The 19,187-nt window shown below is 30.7% G+C and overlaps 2 protein-coding genes and 1 long non-coding RNA gene across 3 annotated transcripts in view; all 3 read left to right on the top strand.

Moving 5' to 3' along the window:
* Positions 1 to 1,417: 1,417 nt before the first annotated feature.
* On the top strand, positions 1,418 to 8,656 carry LOC111636631 (acetylcholine receptor subunit alpha-1-A-like). Its single transcript, XM_023381916.1, has 4 exons — positions 1,418 to 1,453; positions 2,098 to 2,207; positions 2,277 to 2,529; positions 8,543 to 8,656. Exons 1-4 carry the CDS (start codon positions 1,418 to 1,420, stop codon positions 8,654 to 8,656), a joined length of 513 nt encoding a protein of 170 aa, XP_023237684.1.
* The window catches only part of LOC111636916 (neuronal acetylcholine receptor subunit alpha-6-like), a 21,225-nt gene continuing 10,571 nt past the window's right edge, over positions 8,534 to 19,187 (top strand). Inside the window, exons 1-2 of the mRNA XM_023382303.1 lie at positions 8,534 to 8,652; positions 8,722 to 9,260. Of these exons, the coding sequence (XP_023238071.1) occupies positions 8,729 to 9,260 (532 nt within the window). The 5' untranslated portion in view covers positions 8,534 to 8,652; positions 8,722 to 8,728. The remainder of the gene's footprint in view (positions 8,653 to 8,721; positions 9,261 to 19,187) is intronic.
* Positions 16,115 to 16,982, top strand: LOC111636927. Its single transcript, XR_002758617.1, has 3 exons — positions 16,115 to 16,356; positions 16,705 to 16,853; positions 16,937 to 16,982. It is a non-coding gene; the product is annotated as an uncharacterized LOC111636927 (long non-coding RNA).

Below are 19,187 nucleotides of genomic sequence, written 5' to 3'. Positions count from 1 at the left end.
GAAATGGACAGTTAGATATATAATTTATTGTTTTTATCGTATTGCATGTTGTTTGTTACGTCCTAATTTTCATTCTATTATCCAATGTTAATATTGATACTGTATATCTAAATAATTAAATCTATTTCTATTTTCTTATTCGTATTCGAATTTTATGTTAGGATCTAATTTGTTGGTAGATTTTATGATTTCAGTTTCTACAATGATATTTTTACCATAAATTATGAATGCATCATCTACATATCTAACCATAAGTTTCATTCCGTTTAACTGTGCTAATTCAATGTTAGTGTGGTAACATTTATCTTCCCTTTAAGCGTATTCAGTGTTAATTGAAAGAAACTGTCTCCGATATTGTTTTCACTCTTTTAATACATAAAACTTTAAATTTGGGAGGTTGTAATCTTTTAAGGAGAGAAGGACACGGCTGACTACTCACTTGCAGCACCCGCTGACTATAAAAAGGGCAATGGAGTTAGATGAAAGTCGAGGATGCAAATTGTGAGAGAGAGCCAGATTAACTATATATAAACCTTCGATTTGTACCTCAAGTCATGTTATTTCAATTCAAAAATTTTCCCCCAAACGGAGTTAGATAAATAACCGGCACGACTCTATTGCTAATAGGAAAAGTATGATGTACAGGGGCAAAACAATACTACACTCTACGCAGGCAAGTGCTATGTGCTACCTGTCGCAGTAATGGCATAATGGCGCGTCTATTTCGCGCCATACCATAGTCGCAGTAATTTAGTGAATATAATATATATATTTTAAAACTATATTTAGCTAAGTGTATTGTTAAATTTTTTCCAATAGATGGCGCTACATGTAAAGCAAGCAATCAAATTTCAAATATTAATAGTAGACCAGTATTATTACTAGTCGTTGACTAGTAATAATACTGGTCTACTCTCTCCCGGGAGAACTACTACTATTTTTGGTCGAATTAACTTCAACCTCCATCTTCAACAGTTGTTTGTTTGTTCGCTGTACATTCCTAGGACGTTTGACTAATTGCTATGAAACTCGGCAGTTACGTTTAAATACTTCTAACTTAGGTAATGTCATACATTCCACCCAAAAATATCTATTTAATTTTTCTAAATAAATTAAATCATATCTACATTCAATATTCTGATTTACACGTAGCGCCATCTATTGGCAAAAAATTTAACAAAATCATAAACTTAATATAATTATTACAATAAAGATATATATATATATATATATAAACACTTTATTATCACATAAAAGCAATTATTCTCGCATTTTTACAATACTTTTTTTTTTATTTAAATAAGTTTTATATCAAATCTTTCGGACGTTAAGGTTAGCAATTTCGATCACACGCGGGGCCATCACAACCTGTCTAACACGGATCATTTTCAAATATTAACTAGTAGTCGTTATTAAAATGTGTTTAGATTGGGAATTGCGTAAGATACCTTTTGTAATTATAAACCAAATACTATAATATAATAGAAGGATTAGAAGTACGAAATAATATAATAATCTCAATCTTCGTTGTTATTTTTTGCTAGGACAACGCAGGGCTCATCTATATATATAGAAATAATGTCATTACATATCGAGAATATATACATAAAATTAAATATAGCATATAATGTACTACTGTTACTTTGTGATAATTAATACGTTTACATAAAATGAATGTTATGTAACAGACATTGATAATATCTGGTCAACCTTCCTCGGTAAATAAGCGATATCTCTGTAACAAGATAATTGGTAGAACCTTCAATATACCTTATATATTTACTTTCAAATGTAGTAGCATCTAAAGGCAAATGTATCTGTAAATCTTTATCTATTCGAATATAACTGTTTAAAACATTAATTAATGATTAAACACTAAATGAGCAATTCAAACATTATTTATGGAGGATTTTAAAAAAAATACAAGTTTAATTCTGTATTAAAAATACACCAGTACATATTTTATTTATTTATTTACATTTGATTACATAGAAAAAGACTTCTACAAAAATGTTTTTAAAAATATATTTTTATATGATCATAACTTAGGTTAATGTTATATAATTTTCATACATATTAATATTTTATTTCCTTTAGGAATGGGAAGATCAACATTTAAAATGGAAACCAGAAGACTATAATAACATTCAAACGTTAACATTAGCAAATTATGAAATTTGGCAACCAGACATAATTGTATACGAAAAGTAATCATTTGATAATTGATTTTATTATATAAATTCTACGTTTAATTTCTATTCGTTTTGCTCTTTTAGTATTCCTATGACAGAAGTAGATACTAAGAAGGATACTTATGTAATTGTATCAAAAAATGGACTCGTCACTTGGGTACCACCCATTATCGTGTACAGTCATTGTATTTTGAATTTTGAAAATTATCCGTTCGACAAACAATATTGCCGAATTACTTTTGGGTCGTGGAATCACGATGGAACAATAATTGATTTACAGACCGATAAAGAAGCGGATGTCACCAGAAGATTGTTAAACAGAAATTTTAAATGGAAAGTAATTCACGTTAACGTCACACGTGAGGTAGCCCATTACGATTGTTGCGAAGAGCCATACGTAGCCATTATCTATAATTTTTCTGTAGAAAGAAGAGAATCTGTTCATCAACGAGTTGTTTCGATACCGAATATTTTAACGCTGATGATAACTTTAATGACATTTTGGTTGCCTCCAGAAACGATACAAAAATTAGCAATTAGTTCGATGATGATGATGATTCTGACAGGATTACTTATATATTTAACATTTTCCATTAAATCTCTTCCGGCCATAAGCAGCGCTGGTAAGTATTAATTTAAAAAAAATCTTTTCTTAAATTTATTTATAATTATTATGCATAATTTTAAACAAAACAAATCAATAGCATAATGTACGAAATCCAAAATTAGTATTCATATATTGTACGTAATACTTGATTGCGTGTAAAGATTATAATCTCCCTGCAAAATTTCAGAAATTTTCGACAAAAGGCACAGGATTTATTAAGCTTCAAACAGGGTAAACAAAATCCGTTTCCCCCATACACTAATATCCATTCATACAGGAAAAAAACTCCCAAATTATTTTGTATTTCTCGACGTTTCAAGGTCCCCGAATCTAAAAAATGCACAAATCTGGTAGTCATTTTTTCCTCTGTTATATATAACAGCCGGGAAAGTAATGAAATCAGCACAACTAATCTATAACACTTCGTAAACAATAACAGCTGGTAAGGAGTATTCGAACATATATTCAAATATTGATTTTACACTACAATACAAAGTTCTATTTTCTTTATCATGAATGTTTTATACTAATAATATATTGAAGATTTTTCAAAATAATTACTTCTTTGAAATCAAACAAAGACAAAATTAACGTATTGAAAAGTAACTGTGTCATAAAATATCATTAATCAAACTGCAAAAAAAATTTTTTTTAATAAAATCGAGCATGATTAAAGGAGAAAAACATCATCCAATCGAGGTTAAATATAATCATTATGAAATTTAAAACTACATGTAATGTTTTTATCATTGTAAATTTTTTAAATATTGTAACCTATTAACGATTTTATCCGATGACCTCCTTTCTTCACACACAAGAAAGTTATAAAAAAATGTTTTGTTTAAGCAATATGTACCTTTTTTTTTTTAGAATATTATCTTTACTCCCTAGGTCTATATGTTACATCAACAATTGCAATCTANACTGTTGATTATTCCGTTTTATATGAATTCCATGTTGTACGAGTCACTTAGATTTTACAAATACGTGAGCCGTTCACAACCCGGCACGCGTATTTGTAAAATCTAAGTGACTCGTACAACATGGAATTCATATAAAACGGAAAAATCAACAGTGTTATAGGGGGGTCGACTGGTACTTATTTGAAACAAGTAAGCACTTATAATAAATCCATTACGTCTGTATTCAAGTGAAGTATAATGATGATAACGTTCATACAAGTCGGGGACAGGGGGTAACTGCTCTCCCAAAATTTGGCAAAGCGAGAACACGAACACACAAAATCAGACAGAGAAAGAAAAAAGCTAACTAATTATCAATGATGGCAAATTAAAATTGGCATTTGTGTGTTTTTATTTGTGTAAAATTTCGGGAAAGAAATTACTCTATCCCTTAATTGATATAATACATTATGTATTGTATATTTTAAATTTATTTGTTAGAATATCGTATAAATTCAATTTACTGTACTTTTAAGTATAATATAAACAGTAAAGATGTGTTATGTCACAGATTGAAGACAATAAAAAATATGTTAGAATTAGTAGGTTAGCCCCACGTTTCCCGGGCAAAAAATAAGTACAGACATTATATTATTTCATACTTCTAACCCTTATATTATAGTATTTGATTTATATAACTACAAAAGTTATCAAGGTTATCTTATGTAAAGGTTTATTACACAGAGTGACCAATCTAAAAACATTTTAAAAATTCTTTAAATTATGTACAGTAGAGGAAGAAAATTTTAAAAATATGTTAGATTGGTTACTCGGTGTGATAAACCCTTACGTAAGATAACCTTCGTAGTTATATAAATCAAATACTACACTACAATATATATTAAAACGAAAACCATATAATGAGTTTGGTTTTTTTTAGCTTACCATCACGTTTATCACTAACAAGCTACTTCACCTATAGCCGAATATCAAACAGTGATCTGCCAATCAATCAAATTTCGCGAAAAATGAACCAAATATTTAAACTCGGCACCCTCGAGAACCACTTAAAACACCTTTTGTGCAGTCTGGTAACCTAGTATTATGTAATTTTCCTATTCGATTGCCACCATACCGGTGGTCCGATAGGAAGAACGGACTGTTGCAGATGGAGGTTGAAGTTACGACCAAAAGTAGCCTAGTAGTTTTATCCTCCTGGGAGAGGATGGTCGACGACTACTACTTAATAGTCTATTATTAATATTTGAAAAGTGATCCGTGTTAGGCAGGTTGTAATGGTACAGCATGTGATCGAAGTTGCTAACCTTAACGTCCGAAAGACTTCATGTCTTTCGGACGTTAAGGTTTTACTTTCCGAAAAACTTTGTCTTTCGGGCAGTAAAAATTTGTATGAAAATTTTTACTGCGTGGACACATTAGATCGAAACTTAGGTCATAAAATGAAAAAATAATAATAATTAATGATCTGTAAAGCATTTTTATGAAATCATTCCTTATTATAAACTTGAAAATTAAATTAACTTTTTTTGTTTCATTGTACAAAATTATTTTGCCATAACTGAAGTTAATAAGTGGTAAGTTATGATGCAGAAAAATCCGCGTTTGGGAAGAAGTCCGTTAATCATACCGAATAATTTGGCCGAATAGCCGAATATTCGGCCACGCTCCTGGCCGAATATACTATTCGTTGCATCATTAGTTAGAACATCTTAAATTAAATTTAAAAACGGACAAGTACCTCCGAGCGGATCGACTTTCGCTTGATCATTCTTCGTCTTCATTTCACGATTCCATATTTTCTCCTCCGACAAAACGGCGCCAACAATAGAATCATCCAACAATGCATTCTAACAATTGGTTACTTTCGACAAATAGGTGACACGCGTTACGTCATAACACTAATGGATTTGAATTATTTCACTTTAAAAATTAAAATTTTTCTATTTATAGATGTCAAGTGAATTCATTTATTCTAATGTTATCTTGCGTTTTGGAAAGTTCAAACAGGAATTCGTATTACACAACCACGCATGGATTTTTTTGAGTTCGGAGCTCTGAAAACGTGGAAATTTGCAAATAACTCGGAGAGGGAAATTTGATAAGATTCCAATACTTTCCCTTGTTATGTATATATGAAAGATCAGTGAAAATAAAATGCATTTTTAACCGACGAATGTTTTTCTGTTAATTTCCATGGATTTCCCTATTGATTTGCATAATGATAGAGGCTTATACAAATTGCTTTAGAACAGATCATTTGTATATGTGTAGTGCTTAAGGTGACACCTACAGCTGCAGAAGACCCGAAAACGAGTCCAGATGGGTCTAAACCCTAAGAAGTTTTCGGTGGTTGTCCGTAGGAATTTTTTGGACCCATCTTGGCTACAAAAAAAAGGGCATAGGGCTGAAAAAGTTATATATATATTAAACCATTATTATTATTTATAAACAAAAGAATAATTAATATTAGTTTATTGTATTCTATTACTGTTACATTTAATCTGTATACGATGCAATAATTAACAGAGTTTTAATGTTATATTAATGGCTATCAAAGAGAGCGCGCATTAAGAAAACCATAAAATATTTTATTGATCACGAATGAAATTTAATAGGCCTAGAAGTCGCAAAAAATTATATGAAATACATCCCTTTTAAAATTCCCTAAATGTAGAGCAAATCTCGAGACTTGTCAACGCTGGTATGGCCTAAAACTCTATACCGAAATGGACAGTTAGATATATAATTTATTGTTTTTATCGTATTGCATGTTGTTTGTTACGTCCTAATTTTCATTCTATTATCCAATGTTAATATTGATACTGTATATCTAAATAATTAAATCTATTTCTATTTTCTTATTCGTATTCGAATTTTATGTTAGGATCTAATTTGTTGGTAGATTTTATGATTTCAGTTTCTACAATGATATTTTTACCATAAATTATGAATGCATCATCTACATATCTAACCATAAGTTTCATTCCGTTTAACTGTGCTAATTCAATGTTAGTGTGGTAACATTTATCTTCCCTTTAAGCGTATTCAGTGTTAATTGAAAGAAACTGTCTCCGATATTGTTTTCACTCTTTTAATACATAAAACTTTAAATTTGGGAGGTTGTAATCTTTTAAGGAGAGAAGGACACGGCTGACTACTCACTTGCAGCACCCGCTGACTATAAAAAGGGCAATGGAGTTAGATGAAAGTCGAGGATGCAAATTGTGAGAGAGAGCCAGATTAACTATATATAAACCTTCGATTTGTACCTCAAGTCATGTTATTTCAATTCAAAAATTTTCCCCCAAACGGAGTTAGATAAATAACCGGCACGACTCTATTGCTAATAGGAAAAGTATGATGTACAGGGGCAAAACAATACTACACTCTACGCAGGCAAGTGCTATGTGCTACCTGTCGCAGTAATGGCATAATGGCGCGTCTATTTCGCGCCATACCATAGTCGCAGTAATTTAGTGAATATAATATATATATTTTAAAACTATATTTAGCTAAGTGTATTGTTAAATTTTTTCCAATAGATGGCGCTACATGTAAAGCAAGCAATCAAATTTCAAATATTAATAGTAGACCAGTATTATTACTAGTCGTTGACTAGTAATAATACTGGTCTACACTCTCCCGGGAGAACTACTACTATTTTTGGTCGAATTAACTTCAACCTCCATCTTCAACAGTTGTTTGTTTGTTCGCTGTACATTCCTAGGACGTTTGACTAATTGCTATGAAACTCGGCAGTTACGTTTAAATACTTCTAACTTAGGTAATGTCATACATTCCACCCAAAAATATCTATTTAATTTTTCTAAATAAATTAAATCATATCTACATTCAATATTCTGATTTACACGTAGCGCCATCTATTGGCAAAAAATTTAACAAAATCATAAACTTAATATAATTATTACAATAAAGATATATATATATATATATATAAACACTTTATTATCACATAAAAGCAATTATTCTCGCATTTTTACAATACTTTTTTTTTTATTTAAATAAGTTTTATATCAAATCTTTCGGACGTTAAGGTTAGCAATTTCGATCACACGCGGGGCCATCACAACCTGTCTAACACGGATCATTTTCAAATATTAACTAGTAGTCGTTATTAAAATGTGTTTAGATTGGGAATTGCGTAAGATACCTTTTGTAATTATAAACCAAATACTATAATATAATAGAAGGATTAGAAGTACGAAATAATATAATAATCTCAATCTTCGTTGTTATTTTTTGCTAGGACAACGCAGGGCTCATCTATATATATAGAAATAATGTCATTACATATCGAGAATATATACATAAAATTAAATATAGCATATAATGTACTACTGTTACTTTGTGATAATTAATACGTTTACATAAAATGAATGTTATGTAACAGACATTGATAATATCTGGTCAACCTTCCTCGGTAAATAAGCGATATCTCTGTAACAAGATAATTGGTAGAACCTTCAATATACCTTATATATTTACTTTCAAATGTAGTAGCATCTAAAGGCAAATGTATCTGTAAATCTTTATCTATTCGAATATAACTGTTTAAAACATTAATTAATGATTAAACACTAAATGAGCAATTCAAACATTATTTATGGAGGATTTTAAAAAAAATACAAGTTTAATTCTGTATTAAAAATACACCAGTACATATTTTATTTATTTATTTACATTTGATTACATAGAAAAAGACTTCTACAAAAATGTTTTTAAAAATATATTTTTATATGATCATAACTTAGGTTAATGTTATATAATTTTCATACATATTAATATTTTATTTCCTTTAGGAATGGGAAGATCAACATTTAAAATGGAAACCAGAAGACTATAATAACATTCAAACGTTAACATTAGCAAATTATGAAATTTGGCAACCAGACATAATTGTATACGAAAAGTAATCATTTGATAATTGATTTTATTATATAAATTCTACGTTTAATTTCTATTCGTTTTGCTCTTTTAGTATTCCTATGACAGAAGTAGATACTAAGAAGGATACTTATGTAATTGTATCAAAAAATGGACTCGTCACTTGGGTACCACCCATTATCGTGTACAGTCATTGTATTTTGAATTTTGAAAATTATCCGTTCGACAAACAATATTGCCGAATTACTTTTGGGTCGTGGAATCACGATGGAACAATAATTGATTTACAGACCGATAAAGAAGCGGATGTCACCAGAAGATTGTTAAACAGAAATTTTAAATGGAAAGTAATTCACGTTAACGTCACACGTGAGGTAGCCCATTACGATTGTTGCGAAGAGCCATACGTAGCCATTATCTATAATTTTTCTGTAGAAAGAAGAGAATCTGTTCATCAACGAGTTGTTTCGATACCGAATATTTTAACGCTGATGATAACTTTAATGACATTTTGGTTGCCTCCAGAAACGATACAAAAATTAGCAATTAGTTCGATGATGATGATGATTCTGACAGGATTACTTATATATTTAACATTTTCCATTAAATCTCTTCCGGCCATAAGCAGCGCTGGTAAGTATTAATTTAAAAAAATCTTTTCTTAAATTTATTTATAATTATTATGCATAATTTTAAACAAAACAAATCAATAGCATAATGTACGAAATCCAAAATTAGTATTCATATATTGTACGTAATACTTGATTGCGTGTAAAGATTATAATCTCCCTGCAAAATTTCAGAAATTTTCGACAAAAGGCACAGGATTTATTAAGCTTCAAACAGGGTAAACAAAATCCGTTTCCCCCATACACTAATATCCATTCATACAGGAAAAAAACTCCCAAATTATTTTGTATTTCTCGACGTTTCAAGGTCCCCGAATCTAAAAAATGCACAAATCTGGTAGTATATATAACAGCCGGGAAAGTAATGAAATCAGCATAACTCATTTATAACATTTCGTAAACAATAACAGCTGGTGAGGAGTATTCGAACATATATTCAAATATTGATTTTACACTACAATACAAAGTTCTATTTTCTTTATCATGAATGTTTTATACTAATAATATATTGAAGATTTTTCAAAATAATTACTTCTTTGAAATCAAACAAAGACAAAATTAACGTATTGAAAAGTAACTGTGTCATAAAATATCATTAATCAAACTGCAAAAAAAATTTTTTTTAATAAAATCGAGCATGATTAAAGGAGAAAAACATCATCCAATCGAGGTTAAATATAATCATTATGAAATTTAAAACTACATGTAATGTTTTTATCATTGTAATTTTTTTAAATATTGTAACCTATTAACGATTTTATCCGATGACCTCCTTTCTTCACACACAAGAAAGTTATAAAAAAATGTTTTGTTTAAGCAATATGTACCTTTTTTTTTTTAGAATATTATCTTTACTCCCTAGGTCTATATGTTACATCAACAATTGCAATCTACAAGCCGGATAAAAATTCAGAATTAGCTTTGCTAGCTGGAAAATTTTCTGCGGATGCCTATGATTTTAGGTATATATATATATATCTCTAGGCTATTATTAAATGTATATATTTAATAATAGCCTAGATCCAACGATAAAATACTCCTTGTGTTACACGTTATATATACGAGTATTAAACATAAGACTAGAACAGCCTTAATCTTTGTCATAGCTTCCATGATTTGCAGAATGTGATTGTACTTTGTAATGCTAAAGAAGAATTAGCATTACAAAGTTATGTTAATTCTTTTTATTTTAAGAATTCTCCATTTTTTTTAATTTTTAAAAGTTAAAAATTATTTTCTCTGTAACAATTTTTAAAAAATTAATAATAGAAGCATTACGAATTATTATTCTCAAGTTGTAATTCATATTCCTAATTCAATTCTGTAGTCTTTCAAGCGAAAAAGCCGCTGTGTCATGATTAATAATTATAAAATCTAAACTTAGCTGGTACAGTAGCTTATTAAGTTCTATAAACTATTATAAATATGTTAACTGATAACTACTACTTTTAAATTAATTTCTTAAGTAATGATGATTATTGTACACCATCTTTCCGAAAGTTCTTACTGGATTGACTAAATACGGTAAACAATATGTGGCTAACTTATACATTGTTATTGTTTTTCATTTTTCGAAATACTTAAAGTAGTAATCATTTTAATTATATACAGGAAATTTTTAAGGCAACTTCGGATTTAGTGGCCACCTGAAATATTTCATGTTTTTTCTTTTGTTACTTATTTTTGGCTCTTTCCGCTCTATGGACACTAAGAAAGTGTGCCAGCATACCCATCATAGATTCAGCCAGGCTCACAATAGGGGCGCCGGTAGTGAGGGGGGAGCTGATCCATCCGGGACACACCACCTTCGAAAAATTCTTCTAGAGTTTTTCGACCGGCCGAATTCAATCCTGGGTCCCCAGACACCTTAATATGCCTATCTCACGTTTGGTTCATTAATTCATTAATATCTCATAATGTCATAAATAATGCTTTCATTAATATAATGAATGTTAGAATGAATGAATGAATCGTCGTAAATATTCATAACATGATATTCATTCAATAACATGATTAGCTAATAAATAAATAATTAAATAGTCGAGTAAAGCACAAAGGATTATCCTAAAACTTGCAAAACGAAATATTTATTAATTAGCCAATATAAAGGAAAACAATATAAGTGTTATAACTTATACATAATTCTAGCCAAAGGGACCCTTTGGCCAGAATTTCGATAGATTGTTCAGTTGTGTTAGAATTAATAAAGTGCTATTAAGATGGAGTCTTAACTATTGAGTCTACTGAAAGGTCAAAGACCAAAACAACAATTATAATAGAAGGTCTGGCACCTAAAGACCAGACTGATTACTAGATCTTTTTGTATTTTCACAGAATTCGAAAGTTATTTGAGATCTTTTATACAGAGCAAGCTACTGCATGCCTTCCGATTTGTTTATCCAAGCTGTTTGATCAGTCTGAAGATGATAACTTATATTGCGTGACTATACTCGTACTGTGTTAAGATTGATTTGAAAGAAATATGCAAAGACATTAATAAACATGTCAAACTTTTTGTTGTAAAAACAATCACAATGGTTCGAGCATTTAATAATTATTTTCCAGATATGTACTGTATACATACGATTCACAAAAGCTACACATGTTCCGGGTATGAGATGTTTCCTGTTATTAGGTATTGTCCTTGCATTGACATATGAAAAGAAAATACATCAGTCACGCCCATTACTAAACGCAGAATATGGGCCGAATAGCCAAGCGAGTAAAGTATCAGCCTACCGTTCCCGGAGACCCGGGATCGAATCCAGTCGGGTCTAGGAAATTTTCGGTGGTGCTCCATACCGGATATGTTGGGTCCCATCCTTCACCATCCGGCCGCCCCATTGTGTCCACGATGGACTTGCTAAAAGGTTCTCTAGGGGTGTTCATAGAGCGAAAGAAAAAAAAAACACACAACACGCACAACACACATGCGTTAGCTCTAATTCGTTTAGCACAATACATTGTACACTAAAAATAGTTTACCTAATTACAACATAGTAATTTGCGATCCTCTTAACTATTCTTGAGACGACATTAATGGAACTGGAGAGCGACTCCCAAATGACTGGTGTTGCTGTGGAGGAGTGTTCTTTTTAGAAAGGCTACTATATAGACATAATAAGATCGAATTCTTGTTGAAACACGAGAACATCAGACGATGCTTTCAAGATGTATACTCGAACTTGTTCGGCAATTGTAGTATAAACACCAATGAAAGTGTCCTTACCCGACACCAACAACGTGCTGTGTATAATGAGTCATTTTTCTCGATCATATCGCTCTCGATCTGACAGTCAACCTCCCAACAAGCAACCTGTAAGGAGCACTCCCATTCATATCATCAACAATCGTCTAAGCATCTAGAATTTTATTTTCATTTAAACAGTGTAGTTTTTTCCTATATTTCTAAAAATCTTTTCTAATGTTTTGTATACTATCTAGATTTTATGCCTACAAATAGAATGCCGAATGCACTTGTTTGGTATCACTATACAAATTAGTTTTTTCCCACCTATTGTTACGAATCGGTCAGGTCTGGAAGGAATCTTTTAATTATCTTGTATTATGTAATAAAATATAAAATATTTTTTATTTTATTTTCACGAATTTTTTTAAAAATGATATTTTCCTGTGATTAATCATTTGTAATTTATTTATAACGTACATTCGTAATAATTACTTAATTAAACACATATACTCTTACAGCTATAACACAATTTCTAGTATTTAATGCACGTGAAGAGATATTATACGATACCTAATATGCATATAAAATATACATAGTGGCCTTAAAGTTTCTCTAGCTGTAACCAGTAAGGGACGTGTCTTCTGCAGAGGACGTTTTACTGATATAAGGAATGTGTACTCAATGTGTGCCTCATTGTTCAGGGGTAAAATTTGATGACGACGAACAATTAACTGGACAGCAGCTGACCGAGACTGTACTTCAGTGATGTTTCGCATGTGCAGTGTCATACGACTAGGGAAGTTGTAATTCATATTCCTAATTCAATTCTGTAGTCTTTCAAGCGAAAAAGCCGCTGTGTCATGATTAATAATTATAAAATCTAAACTTAGCTGGTACAGTAGCTTATTAAGTTCTATAAACTATTATAAATATGTTAACTGATAACTACTACTTTTAAATTAATTTCTTAAGTAATGATGATTATTGTACACCATCTTTCCGAAAGTTCTTACTGGATTGACTAAATACGGTAAACAATATGTGGCTAACTTATACATTGTTATTGTTTTTCATTTTTCGAAATACTTAAAGTAGTAATCATTTTAATTATATACAGGAAATTTTTAAGGCAACTTCGGATTTAGTGGCCACCTGAAATATTTCATGTTTTTTCTTTTGTTACTTATTTTTGGCTCTTTCCGCTCTATGGACACTAAGAAAGTGTGCCAGCATACCCATCATAGATTCAGCCAGGCTCACAATAGGGGCGCCGGTAGTGAGGGGGGAGCTGATCCATCCGGGACACACCACCTTCGAAAAATTCTTCTAGAGTTTTTCGACCGGCCGAATTCAATCCTGGGTCCCCAGACACCTTAATATGCCTATCTCACGTTTGGTTCATTAATTCATTAATATCTCATAATGTCATAAATAATGCTTTCATTAATATAATGAATGTTAGAATGAATGAATGAATCGTCGTAAATATTCATAACATGATATTCATTCAATAACATGATTAGCTAATAAATAAATAATTAAATAGTCGAGTAAAGCACAAAGGATTATCCTAAAACTTGCAAAACGAAATATTTATTAATTAGCCAATATAAAGGAAAACAATATAAGTGTTATAACTTATACATAATTCTAGCCAAAGGGACCCTTTGGCCAGAATTTCGATAGATTGTTCAGTTGTGTTAGAATTAATAAAGTGCTATTAAGATGGAGTCTTAACTATTGAGTCTACTGAAAGGTCAAAGACCAAAACAACAATTATAATAGAAGGTCTGGCACCTAAAGACCAGACTGATTACTAGATCTTTTTGTATTTTCACAGAATTCGAAAGTTATTTGAGATCTTTTATACAGAGCAAGCTACTGCATGCCTTCCGATTTGTTTATCCAAGCTGTTTGATCAGTCTGAAGATGATAACTTATATTGCGTGACTATACTCGTACTGTGTTAAGATTGATTTGAAAGAAATATGCAAAGACATTAATAAACATGTCAAACTTTTTGTTGTAAAAACAATCACAATGGTTCGAGCATTTAATAATTATTTTCCAGATATGTACTGTATACATACGATTCACAAAAGCTACACATGTTCCGGGTATGAGATGTTTCCTGTTATTAGGTATTGTCCTTGCATTGACATATGAAAAGAAAATACATCAGTCACGCCCATTACTAAACGCAGAATATGGGCCGAATAGCCAAGCGAGTAAAGTATCAGCCTACCGTTCCCGGAGACCCGGGATCGAATCCAGTCGGGTCTAGGAAATTTTCGGTGGTGCTCCATACCGGATATGTTGGGTCCCATCCTTCACCATCCGGCCGCCCCATTGTGTCCACGATGGACTTGCTAAAAGGTTCTCTAGGGGTGTTCATAGAGCGAAAGAAAAAAAAAACACACAACACGCACAACACACATGCGTTAGCTCTAATTCGTTTAGCACAATACATTGTACACTAAAAATAGTTTACCTAATTACAACATAGTAATTTGCGATCCTCTTAACTATTCTTGAGACGACATTAATGGAACTGGAGAGCGACTCCCAAATGACTGGTGTTGCTGTGGAGGAGTGTTCTTTTTAGAAAGGCTACTATATAGACATAATAAGATCGAATTCTTGTTGAAACACGAGAACATCAGACGATGCTTTCAAGATGTATACTCGAACTTGTTCGGCAATTGTAGTATAAACACCAATGAAAGTGTCCTTACCCGACACCAACAACGTGCTGTGTATAATGAGTCATTTTTCTCGATCATATCGCTCTCGATCTGACAGTCAACCTCCCAACAAGCAACCTGTAAGGAGCACTCCCATTCATATCATCAACAATCGTCTAAGCATCTAGAATTTTATTTTCATTTAAACAGTGTAGTTTTTTCCTATATTTCTAAAAATCTTTTCTAATGTTTTGTATACTATCTAGATTTTATGCCTACAAATAGAATGCCGAATGCACTTGTTTGGTATCACTATACAAATTAGTTTTTTCCCACCTATTGTTACGAATCGGTCAGGTCTGGAAGGAATCTTTTAATTATCTTGTATTATGTAATAAAATATAAAATATTTTTTATTTTATTTTCACGAATTTTTTTAAAAATGATATTTTCCTGTGATTAATCATTTGTAATTTATTTATAACGTACATTCGTAATAATTACTTAATTAAACACATATACTCTTACAGCTATAACACAATTTCTAGTATTTAATGCACGTGAAGAGATATTATACGATACCTAATATGCATATAAAATATACATAGTGGCCTTAAAGTTTCTCTAGCTGTAACCAGTAAGGGACGTGTCTTCTGCAGAGGACGTTTTACTGATATAAGGAATGTGTACTCAATGTGTGCCTCATTGTTCAGGGGTAAAATTTGATGACGACGAACAATTAACTGGACAGCAGCTGACCGAGACTGTACTTCAGTGATGTTTCGCATGTGCAGTGTCATACGACTAGGGAATTCGATCCCGGTCCTTATTTCTAATCNGTACGCAGCGCTCGCGTGCATTAATAAATCATTAAAATCGATCCTATTCATAAAAAAAATATATATATATAAAATGTTACTAAGTGCTAAAAGTTAATTTGATATTAAATTTTACTAGCGAAAAATATTTTTCATCTTATCTAAAATACTTCTCTATTGTAGAATGAAGTGTTTATAGCTGAGTCAGTGTATATATATCTTTCCTAGTTTATTTATCGCTTGTTTAAACGATATCGAAAGGAAAATATTAGAAAGGGGGATGATAAAAACTGCCGTGACTCTAACGATTGTCGAAACACCTGACATACTTTCTATTGGATTTGTTAGAAATGTCTGTCCGTCGTTATTTTAATCTATATGCCTACTGTCTTCTCGTTTATGGAATTTGTAAGTCAGACAGTTACTGTTTATTTAATTTAATTAATATATATATATATGTATAATAAATAACACGTCAAAATATAACTGAAACGTTTAATAATCGTTTAAGATGTAAACTAATATTTATAATAGATAAAAAATGTTTAAATTTTCCAATACTTTAATTACAATTCATTAGAGTAGTGAGCTAAATTATGCTTTATTATTATTATTATGGTTCTAATTAAGTACAGTATATTTTATTTATTTGAGGTGGGAATTATGTGATTTTGGGTCGATGATAATTCGAATTAATATGGTTAATGATAATTAAAGTTGTAATTAAAATTTTGATAAAAATGATTGTATTTTTAGTCACTGCAGTCTTTTGCCAAAATTCTACAATAAAGTTACTTCGACAAAATTTATTAAAGGATTATGACAAGTTGGCCAGACCCGTTCAACATCATCGCAATCTCACTACAGTCAAATTAAATTTTGTTCCAAGATATCTTTTTAATTTGGTAGAATTTTCTTTTTAGATTTTTAAAATTTCTTTCGTATAATTTCGACACGAAACTTCACTAAAAACGAATATGATTTATAGGACGAAGAAAGACAAACCATTACTTTACATGGATGGTTAATTTTAGTAAGTATAACTATATATTATATATTTAGATATAAAGTAATATATTCCAATACGGCAGTAATGCCTGAAGGAGAATGTACAGTATATAATACATCAATAACCCAGTTAATCTTTTATTCTTAGAGACATTATACAGTTATACTAGGAAAGAAGAACGAACTCCCTCCCCTTTCAAATATAGATTAATATGGATTCCATCTGGTAAAAATCCAGGACATGCCACATTATTATTAATGCGATGAATATCTTGAAATATTTAATATTTCATGCTATTTTCATTTTATGACTTAGTTATTCTTAACTAAATGAATAATCGTTTTTGATTTGCGTGTTATTAAACGTGAACAATACAGTGTAATATATATAAATACGAATGCAAAAGGTGCCGTTTTTTTTTTTCTTTTTAATCCCAAATTAAGGTTTTTACCAATGAAAAATTGTGAAAATCACTACCTATTTAATCATAGATAATGATTCAATTTAAATTAATTTGATATTACAGTAAGAAAATAAATAAATAAATTTACTATTCGTATGAATAATAATGTTTTCTGGGTTGTTTCTATTCTAATGTATCTCATAGTTGCTATTTAAATCTCTGTCTCTCGTCTTCTTAAAGCATTCCTATTGCCGAAGACAGTTTGAGATGAATAAATAATAAAACTTTACATTGTTTTTTTTCGAAAATTAGTTTTCTGACATTCGATATTACATATATTTTCTTTGAAATAATAATAAACTGTGCAGATTTATGTTTTTCATTTACATTAGAGCGTCGTTTATCCGAATCAATTGGGGACTGGGGTTGTTCGGATAACATTTTTCGGATAACCAATTATGTACGAAAAAATATATTAATTTATCCCGTGTTGAAATTTTTCTCCGTTACGTGTCGCTTCGCGTTGAATTTTCGTAGATGTTAAGCCTAACGAAGACTATTGTATCGTTAAAAATTATTTTTTTATTTTGTACAAACAAAATAAATATATTGAAAAATATAAAAACAATAAAAAATTATACTTCAGAAGTTAATTTAGTATCAAAAACGTAAAATATTTGAGTAGCCGAAGACATAGCCAAAGATTACAGCGCCACAGCACTGGCGAAAATTTAAATTTGTCGACTGGAATTCCTTCGGATAACCGACCTTCGGATAAACAACGCTCTACTGTTTTAATATTCGGCTGCGAATGGTACAGTTCCTTAGAGTTAATATTAAGGAAAAAATGATATCTTAAATATTTTAAGATATTATATGGCTGATTTAATTGCTTACTACTTGATGGATGAACTTGTATTATTGCGTATCTTTCAAGTACCGCGATAAACGTAACAATGGAAGGCTGATATAACCAAACACATTTTATGCTTTTCGCTTTAGTGTTCGTTATATTGTAGTATTTGATTTATATAACTACAAAGGCAGTTATATAACGTTAAAGGTAGTTATATAGTTACGTAGGAGTATATCACATCGAGTGACCAATCTAAGACATTTTTAAAATTTTTTATTTTTACTGTACTGTACATAATTTTAAAATATGTTAGATTGGTTACTTGGTGTGATAAACTCTTATGTAAAGTAATTTTTCTAAATATATATCAAAAGTAAACAGAAATTTTGAGTAAGAGATTGAAAATTCAGCAGAAAAATTTTGAGATTAAAAGAGTTTAAGAAAAAAAATTTACACATTATTTACAATAACTTCTATAATATTCTGTATAATTTGAAATATTTTGATAAAAATAATGAACAATAGTCATCTTTTAAAGCTGCAATATAAACATTGAATATCAGACAAAAGACAGATTTGCCGTTCAATAACGAACAGTTGCAAATATTCTTTGTAATAAATTAATTCTGACTGTAGTGTATTTACACCGATTGCGTTTCGACACGTGGTTTAGTAGCGTCACGACATACAGTAAATACAGCTACGCTTGTCGAGCTTCATGGCCTCATGAAGCAGCGACATCTCGTGGTAAAAATCTGAACTACGGGTACGGCATCGTTCCGTAAATATTTGCTATTTATGCTACGTAGATGGCCCCAGTTTAAATCTGCGCTATTGTTGAAGTACGATTTTTTGTAAACTAAAGGATTTGTATTACCCGTGTACATTACATTAGCATTCAAAATTACACACTAATACTTACATTAAAAATTCTAATAACGTCTGTAAGAACACCGAAAGAGAAAGATACA

The sequence above is a fragment of the Centruroides sculpturatus genome, unplaced genomic scaffold (assembly GCF_000671375.1).
Source record: "Centruroides sculpturatus isolate CEXI.00-Female unplaced genomic scaffold, Cexi_2.0 scaffold152, whole genome shotgun sequence".
Lineage (NCBI taxonomy): Eukaryota > Metazoa > Arthropoda > Arachnida > Scorpiones > Buthidae > Centruroides > Centruroides sculpturatus.
The sequence above is the reverse complement of the archived record's forward strand: the minus strand, read 5'-3'. Positions and strand labels throughout refer to the sequence as shown.

Coding starts and splice junctions, on each gene's coding strand:
- LOC111636631 (XM_023381916.1), top strand. CDS start 1,418: ATGTGTTTAGATTGGGAATTGCGTAAGATACCTTTT. Junction 1,454..2,097: donor AATTGCGTAAGATACCTTTT/GTAATTATAAAC, acceptor TATTTCCTTTAG/GAATGGGAAGATCAACATTT. Junction 2,208..2,276: donor GACATAATTGTATACGAAAA/GTAATCATTTGA, acceptor TTGCTCTTTTAG/TATTCCTATGACAGAAGTAG.